Here is an 8,876-nt window from a genome sequence, read left to right as displayed (position 1 = left end):
TAGCATGAGTTAGATGCGAGTTGTTTGTTGTTTTCCAAGAGATTGACAACCTCTTGTAGCCTCTATGCACTAGTCGAGTTAGCTTCGTCCCATGGATTGACAATTATATTCGTGGTTCTCGCTATGTCTGCAATAAGATATGAGTGAGGTTAGACACCCGTCCCATAGCAACCAAAAGAGATGAAATGTTTCCAAGTCTGTGGAAATCTAACTATTTCCACCCAAATCGGCACCTATGTCATATCAAACTTTGATAATCTTTAGTAAGGGCCCATGGCAATACATGTGTCATTTGCATGTTGAAAAACAAAGGCGACATTTCCAACAAATGCGAACGAGCGTCCATGTCTGCCAGATAAAACCCACATGCACCAAAATCCACCCCTCGAACAGCTTGTCTTTTCAACAAATAATCAACCCATTGACCTACATCTTGTGCCGAGAGCATCTTGCCAGGGAAAAACAAAATAATCGCATTCAACTCATATTGTGCAAGCGGATCCATAAGCTATTGAACTGGAATGACCACTTAAGTAGTTGGTTGCTGACCTTCCTAGGCATTCCGGGCATCTGCAAAATCTTTCGACAAACACTCTTTAATGATATTTGTAGCATCCATCGGGGAAATATCAACCTGTTTCCTATGCTTATATACAGCTTCTTCTGCCATGACCAACCAAAAGTGCACTTTCTACAAACGAAGGTCTACTTTAAATAAAAATCACTGCTTGGAACACACTAAACGATCAACTCACTTTTTTTCGCTTTTTGTTTTGATAGTCTTTCTCTGTAAAAGACCACAAAACTGTAAATAAACAAGTCTTTGCTCTACAGAAATTTGAATAGAAGTGTGTACCAGCTAACATAGATTTTTGTGAAACCCAATTCACTGCAGCAGAATTTCACTGGAGCCCGACCATAGGCTGGAGCAGAATTGTGCACTGTCTAAATCCCTCCACACTGTCGAGCAGTAAGCTGTACAGAATTTGACCATAGGTTGGAGTAGAACTCTGCGCTGTCAAGTCCTTGCACACTGTCGAGCAGTAAGTTGTAAAGAATCTGGAGAATGTTGATTGCGCATGGGAAGAAGATTGTGCACAGGACAACAATCGTGCAGGTTGTGCAGATGCAGCAGAGCATGCATGGCCGAGTGCAGAAAGTGCGCAAGTCTTCTACAGCTTTCTCGCGTGTAGGGCACACAAGTCTCATAGTAGAACGTGCAGGGAGCACTATAGAACTCTCTCTCTCTCTCTCTCTCTCTCACACACACACACACACACACACACACACACACACTCTCACACACACACATGTCACGACAGTACAAGTTCGATGTTCTACCTAAGTGTAACCTTTGACCCGTATTACAACGTTAAGAGGAAGTCTTTCGGACCACGAGCGAAATGAAATCTCTCTCTCTCTCTCTCTCTCTCTCACTCACACACACACACACACTCACACACACACACACACATGTCACGGCACTACAAGTTCGATGTTCTACCTAAGTGTAACCTTTGACCCGTATTACAACGTTAAGAGGAAGTCTTTCGGACCACGAGCGAAATGAAAATGGGGACATTTTAAAGATGGTGTATGAGCAAGTTTGAGGTCGTCCTCCTTCGAAGGAGCAATTCACGAGCCGTAACTTTCCTGCTTCAGACCTGGAAACCCTAATCTCAGGCGCGTTTTTCTTGCTGCCCTATCGTGCAACGCTAGATCTTCCCCTCCATATCCTTAGATCTGGGAAGCTTGCCTCGAGAAGCTCTACAGTCTCCTCCCAACAGGTGCCCTCATGGATTCCGCCTTCACAGACGACGCAGGAGGCGCAGCTGGAGGTGCCTCAAGCCCCTTCGTCCAATGGCGTTCAGAGTTCTCTCGGAAGTTCCAGCATTATTTGGACAAATCCACCCCGCATGCTTCTTGGCGGTGGCTGGGTGCGTGCTGTGTTTCCCTAATCTACTGCCTTCGCGTTTACTATCTGCAGGGTTTCTACATCGTCACATACGGCCTCGGGATCTATCTGCTTAACCTTCTTATCGGTTTCCTTTCCCCCCAAGTCGACCCTGAAAGCGAGGGCCCCACGCTTCCCTCCAAAGGCTCTGATGAGTTCAAGCCTTTCATACGCAGACTTCCTGAATTCAAATTCTGGTAAGGCTACTGTTTTCTTCTCTTTCTTGATCTTGCAGTTATTTTGTCCTGCATTTACAGATCTGGTTGTTTGATTTTGCCATTAGTTGTGCTAAATACCTTTGCCTCTGCGATCTGTCTCTCTTCCATTGCCTGTATTTCCTTTTCTTGATGCTATCAGCCATGCAGCAGCTGCCACAGCTGGATGAGCATGTTCGTGAGGAATGCATTATCATTGCCATCCTGCTGTTGTTAGGAGCTGTTTCTCAGTTCAGCTTGGTGTGTATACATTAAATGGACTTTGTTTATTTAAAGATTAGTGTCTGCCAGTGACATCTCAAAGACCGACCTTTTCTCAACATATACACAACATGTACAAGTCAAGTGAGGGCACCAGTGACTTGCAGTCTGGTTCTATCTGCCCGAGCCAACCAAATATCCTCAGTTAACAGCATGACCTTCTGAAACGTTTTACATATGTGAGATTTGTTTTGGCCCTTGATGATCCTAGGAACATGACTCTAGCAATTATGAAGTCATTGTAGTTCATGATATGCATATGTTACCGCAGGTCCAATTTTCTACAAGGTTTGACATTATTTTTGGGGGATTGTGAACTCTATGTGGAGATCCCAGATTATCAAGGAAAAATTTAATTCTCTTTCTGTGTTGTCAGTTTGGATAGTATACTGGGATTCTGCAAAGTTTGATTTGTGTTGTGTTGCAATCAGCCTTGCATTGTGTACATCTGAAATGGTTGTTATAACTGTGCCTATTTAGAATGCGATAGAAACTTTGAAATTGGCCCATTCTTGTGCGATGATTTTCTATTTTTTGTTGTTAGTTTGGATTATATACTTGGATTTCATAAAGTTTGGCTGATGTGTGTGTGTTGGAGGCAACCCTGCATCTTATTTATCTGATTTGGTGGTTATAACGATGTCTATGGTAGACTGTGATAGAATTTCGAAAGCGTCCCTTAATTGTGCTATGGTTTCTTAATTTTTCAGGTATGCCTTTACAAAGGCTTTTTGTGTGGCTTTCTTGATGACATTTTTCTCAATATTTGATGTCCCCGTTTTCTGGCCTATCCTACTGCTCTATTGGATTGTGCTGTTTGTTCTTACAATGAAACGGCAGATACGGCATATGATCAAGTTCAGATATGTGCCCTTCAATATGGGCAAGCAGGTAAGCTCGACAATCTCTCTCGTCTTTCCTGCAGGCTTTTTGTAGGGCTTTGTCCAAAGTCTGCTTGAGTTATTTCAGTTTCATGCAACCATGGACATGTGAAAGGTTTAGGTGGAGTGTGCATGCTTCTGGATATGCTTGAGCTTATCCATTTGTTTTTGCAGAAGTATACTGGGAAGAAACCTGCATCTGACAGGGCCAGCTCTTCAAGGCATTGATTCAAAGTTCAAATTTGAGCAAGGTCTTTCAGCACCTGGTCGTCATTTGCTTAACTGCTACCAGGTTGGTGGACGGGGACTTATGGAAACAAACGATTAACATGCTGCCAAGAAGCTTATTTTTTTCAAAACAAATCCAACCCACCTATGTGAAAATGTATCCCTAGCACATCTTTTACAAGGGGTTAAAACCTGTTTGGAGCATGTGCTACTACTACTTTATGTTATTTGTTCTGTTTCTAGTGTGGCACATTTTTTGAGGGATTTAAGCCTCGCCTTTGTAATCTGGCACTTAGTTAATAGAGTCTCTCTCTCTCTCTCTCTCTCTCTCTCTCTCTCTCTCTCTCAAATTTGAAAGCTTGCAAAGACAGCATTTTGTTTAGGTTTGAGCAGGAATTGTATGCGCTCACAGGAATTTAGGTCATTGTTAGTTTGTTACAGAAACTGCTGTTATGGGGGGGGGGTTGGTCTTCTTTTTTGCAAGAGCGCTAAACTTTTGTTAAGGGATCTGCATCTTTGGATCTCTCAGTTATGGTGTTTGACAAGAGAGTTGAGCCCATCCATAATTTGGAAGGATGTGGCAATACTTGTGATGGCTTTTTTAGGCGATATGCTACATTCACTTTTAGAGTATATGGGTGAGCAATGTGGTCTTTACCTAATTATTGATAAAGGGAAGAATATTGATTACGGTAGGTAATGGCTCAAATTGCTAGCTTTGAGAAGGCATAGCGAACTTGGTTGTTTATCGGAGGTAAATGGAGCTTTAGGTTTTAAGCACAGGATTTGGTCTTTGATTTTTTGAGGGTAAGGCACTGCAAGTGCAGGTCTAGCTTTGAATAAGTAATGCTTTTTTAGAGATTTCTTGTCCTGGACTTACAAGCTCCCACAGTTAATTGATCTAAAATGCTTAGATACTGAATTTTTGTTATGCTGTAGTGAGCAAGAATCTCGAAGTGAGCCAACGTTCCACAACAGTTTGATGGTGTCAACCACCCCACTCGCACCTGGGTCTTGAACTCCCCCCCTGGCACCCTGACCACATGCCCCTGGCACTTAGCATAAGGGCTCTCTCTCTCTCTCTCTCTCTCTCACACACACACACACAATTTTGTACGTGGACTTTGATTGACTTGTGAGTATAACTGCAGATTGAAAGTGAGCCACCTTCTAGACTTGTAACTCTCATAGAGTAAGTCGTTTTTTGAACTACTTTAAGAGACTTGTCTTTGGTGGATGGTGACAAGGTGGAAAGTCTTGCTTACACAAAAGAACCTTTGTAGGTTTTGATTGAGATTTTGGAAAAGGGAAAATGTGGGCATTCTTAACTTGTAGACAGCTAAGTAAGAGTCACTGTCGCTATGTGACTATTTTGGAGAACTCTATGGTGTTTGGGTCGGTATTCTGGGTGACTGATTTACCAATTCCTACTGGTTTGACATATGTATAAGGGACTACTTGCTTTGATGGGTTGATGAAAAAAATCGTTGTAGCCTCTACCACCATATAAAGAGAGATTTTCAGATACGCAAGCCTAATTATTTCATGTTTTTTGTCTTAAAAGGAGGAGAGAGCATGGCTATGAAGGGATGTATGGTTACTACCTTGATTCTAGGTGAGGGTTCGAGTTTCAAAGAAATGGTTTCTAATTCGTCCGCATCAATGCCGGGTGTACACTAAACTAGCAATCTACTTCAGCTCAAGAGGGAAAAAGAAAGAGAGCAACATGCTCAGATTACTCTAAACACACTTCAGTGATTGAAACTTGACAAATGAGACATTTCTAGCCTTGTGAAAGGCTTGATGAGGATAGATTATGTGACATAAATCATTGCTTTATTGGATGTAGAGTGCATTGAGGTTGATAGTGGAAACTAATAAATTAACGAGTGACCATAGTAGATAGGGATTTGAGATAAGGACTATCCCATCCCAACACTGCCTCCTCTTGAGACAATTCTTATTATTCTGCTAGATTATAATGTCCAAAGTAGATTATTATAATTGTCCTCTTGAGGAGATTCACATCAAACGTGTAGGGCAAATTCTTCCTTGGTGAATTGGACAACAAGGTGTTGTATTGAGAGAGAATTGTTGTGTGAACTAGCCTTCCCTTGAGATGTATGCCAACAAGGTGTAGACTTACGTATTAGCAAAATAGTGTCTCAATTAGGTCTTTCCAATCTCAGAAAAATAAAAACCTCTCATATCTTGAGTGCATAAGTGAAGGGTGAGTTGAGGAAATGAAAAGACCATGACAGTGGAAAGTCAAAAGACTTTTTGTGTCCATATAAAGTAGAGACGGTTGAGTGCATATTCATACAGTCGTGTTTTTCTTTTGCTTATTTCCTTTGAGTTTTCTTCCCTTTAGAGCGTCCTTGCACTATATAGGTGGTGAATATATATTTTTTGAAGCCATTGGTAATATCTTTTGAAGTATGTCATCATCATGGTAGCAACAATAAAAAGCGTCTTCTTCCTTTTTCACAACACTAACTTTACATTTTGATTACAATGTGATGAACAAATGGTTGTTCGTTCTACAAGGCTTGCGAGGGCTTACCTTGAAGCAGTCCTTGCTAATATGGTTTGATCTCTTGTATTTAGATCACTTCCTATGATGATTTTTTGTTTGCTATACTTCCATGGCCTCTCTTGGGTGCTTAATTTTCCTATTCTCATCTTTGAGAGAGTTGATGACGGCATTGAGCTTGAGTGTAGGCTCCTTCTCTTTGAGCAACTGATGTAGATGGAAGTTGAAAGTTGCTTCTTCTTCTTCACCCCTCAAAAGGATAAGCCAAAACATAGGTAGGGCATATACCATAATGAAGGAATTACATATAATGGTCAACTCTAGATCACTAGTAAGTGAGTTGGTAAGAAAATAACCATGTCAATGAAGTCACTATAGTATCCTTAGCAATGATCCTTAGCTACCTTGTGCCAATGATAAATAAATATAAGATTTAGTCAATGGGAACTATATGTTGAGCCTAATATCTCAACACTCCCACTGAAACTTGTATTCCTAACTCTCTACGTAGCATCTGCAACCATGCTACCTTTATACTTGGTTTACCAAAAGAGTACTAGAAAGAATATCAAGTACACTTTTCAAGAACTCACACAAAACAAAAGATCCATGAGAATCAAATATTTCATACAAGTGGATATCCACATTTTGAATGGTATTAATGTATTATGTTTATTGTTTTGAGAAATAGTAGAGGCTGAACATGGGATGCTTTGGAGCTTTTCAGCAAGAATTGGTGTTTATTTTATTCCCCATGACATCCTACAAATGTCACAAGATCGGTCATTATGCTTGGAACTATCCTATGCTTGAGTTGTTAGTGTAGCAGTGATCAAAGCCAGGTGGAAGCGGGTTGATCAAGAACTCAAGCAGCCTTTGGTTGAGAATTCATGCATACCAACGGAGAAAGTAAGTATCAAGGATGTGGTTGAGGATGCATTCATTGAGGATTCTTGCCCACTTACTACAAAAAAATAGGAGGAAAAGTGAAATGGTTGTGCGCATGAGGCCTTATCGGTCAGTGAAACCCAAGAGCTAACTAATACAGGTGACGATCCTCCAGGGCAAACGATTGACTTCCTTAGCCCCCTGGTGTGTGTCTTTGAGTCGCCTAAAAACACCAACAGTATCAAAAAGAAGAAGAAAAGAAAAAATCGAGGATCCCGATCTGTGTCTTTGTATCTTCTCTTGTGGTAAGCTGGTTGTCTTGTAGCTGAATTTGGTGATCGCAATTTATAGTGTGGTGTCCTTCATGGCTGGTTTGGCATAAGGTTATGATGTAATTTTTCACGTTAAGTGACATAATACTCTCACATAATGTGAGAAACTTTTTTTTTTTGGAGAAAAAGGTAGAGGCTTGGTTGATTTGAATGTGTTTCTTTGGTTTATGCTTTCACAAGAAACTTATATCCTTATCAGCTTGGTTTATGGTGTTATGTAGTTGTCTTTATGGTTGTGGTGGGGTGGCTCCCTTGTTAGCAATTGGAACACTCTTTAATTCTTTTCGGTTACCTTTAGCCACCATGGTTCATCTTGTGCATGGAGCAATTCCCACATTAAGTGGGATATTTGTTTTAAAAAAACATGAAAATTAGAATCATGCCCATTGTATGTATCCGCCGTCTTATACACTGAGCCATCAACCCTTATAGTATATACTAAACAAGCCAAGAGGATAGTCACCGCTTCTTTTTCTTCTTCTTTTTGCCCAGATTAAAGCTTTTAGATGACCCTTGGGCCTTACCATATGGTGGGCCTTACCATATGGTAAATGAGATCAAGATGTCGTACTTGCTCTGTGCAATGTATGTCTATTGATAATTTAATCTAACACTCTCTATTGTAGAGACTACGGCAAAAAAAAAAAAAACTAATATCTAAGAGTCTGCACCCTACGAGAAGTTTCTTTTGATTTTTTTATATTTTATTTATATTAGCATAACCAAAATGGGGAGAAGGTTTCACCATGATAGACGCTATGCAGAACAACTAGTGTGAAGATCACCTCCCCCACCTTTTCACGAAATGGACTCAAAAGACCTACTTCTTTCGAACGAATCTTCACAGAAATTTCAAACGTTGAGTAGAAACATATCTAGGGTAGAGGAGCCAGTAAAAAACCGGGTGCTTGTTTAAGGGGAACCCCCCTCCCCCCCGGCCCCACCCACCCCAATTTGTTTAATAACACAAGGCTCCAATTTAGGAGCACAAGCAGCCCAAGTTGGGAAAGTTTAGAGTAGACATGGTGAAGCCTCGTTCGCTAAAGCAATGGTTCAATCCTTGCTGGCGCTCGCATCACTAATTACCCCCCCTAGACAATGTTCTATTTTGTCCTTTTTTTTTTACAAAGGATTTTGAAATCAGTGTCGCGTTTGAGCTGTGGAGTAACAATCGGGCTGCCGTCTTTTGCTGCTGCAGATGCGCGAGGTCAAGACGGATCAGATGCACCCTCCCCCACCTAAAATGGTTTTGTGTAGCTCGAGCTAGAGGCGCCAAGATTTCAGCGCCTCTAAACTGGCTCCTCTACCCTATTCAACAAATGCTATTTACTTGACTGATTACACGCCGACAAGCGATGGCTGAGAGATCTGCGGAGATGATGAGCGAGCTGAGCTGGATCTAAGTTTCGTTGCATTGGGAAAGGGAACGTATCTGAGGTGCAGGGCTGTACGCGAACCGCGCAGTTCGTGGGAGCTTTTGATCAAGCCAATGATGCCAATGCGATGATGGCGGGAGGGAGTGAACGACATGCCCTAGAGCAGGAGAGGCGCTCAATGCAGGATTTGGAATTTGTTTTCAATGCC

General features: G+C 41.4%; 1 protein-coding gene across 1 annotated transcript; it reads left to right on the top strand.

Moving 5' to 3' along the window:
- Positions 1-1,571: 1,571 nt before the first annotated feature.
- Positions 1,572-3,858, top strand: LOC147451111 (protein RER1A-like). The gene is made up of 3 exons (XM_086520079.1): positions 1,572-2,151; positions 3,141-3,321; positions 3,486-3,858. The coding sequence occupies exons 1-3, from the start codon at positions 1,796-1,798 to the stop codon at positions 3,537-3,539; spliced, it is 591 nt and encodes a 196-aa protein (XP_086376205.1). The 5' UTR covers positions 1,572-1,795; the 3' UTR covers positions 3,540-3,858.
- The last annotated feature ends 5,018 nt before the right edge of the window (positions 3,859-8,876 follow it).

Source organism: Adiantum capillus-veneris, chromosome 9, assembly GCF_014529385.1.
Source record: "Adiantum capillus-veneris isolate H3 chromosome 9, ASM1452938v2, whole genome shotgun sequence".
Taxonomy (NCBI): Eukaryota; Viridiplantae; Streptophyta; class Polypodiopsida; order Polypodiales; family Pteridaceae; genus Adiantum; species Adiantum capillus-veneris.
The sequence above is the reverse complement of the archived record's forward strand: the minus strand, read 5'-3'. Positions and strand labels throughout refer to the sequence as shown.

Bases quoted from the DNA above. Each gene is read 5' to 3' on its own strand.
- LOC147451111 (XM_086520079.1), top strand. From the start codon at position 1,796: ATGGATTCCGCCTTCACAGACGACGCAGGAGGCGCAGCTGGAGGTGCC. The intron at 2,152-3,140 runs GTAAGGCTACTG...TTAATTTTTCAG, and splicing joins CTTCCTGAATTCAAATTCTG to GTATGCCTTTACAAAGGCTT. The intron at 3,322-3,485 runs GTAAGCTCGACA...TTGTTTTTGCAG, and splicing joins CCTTCAATATGGGCAAGCAG to AAGTATACTGGGAAGAAACC.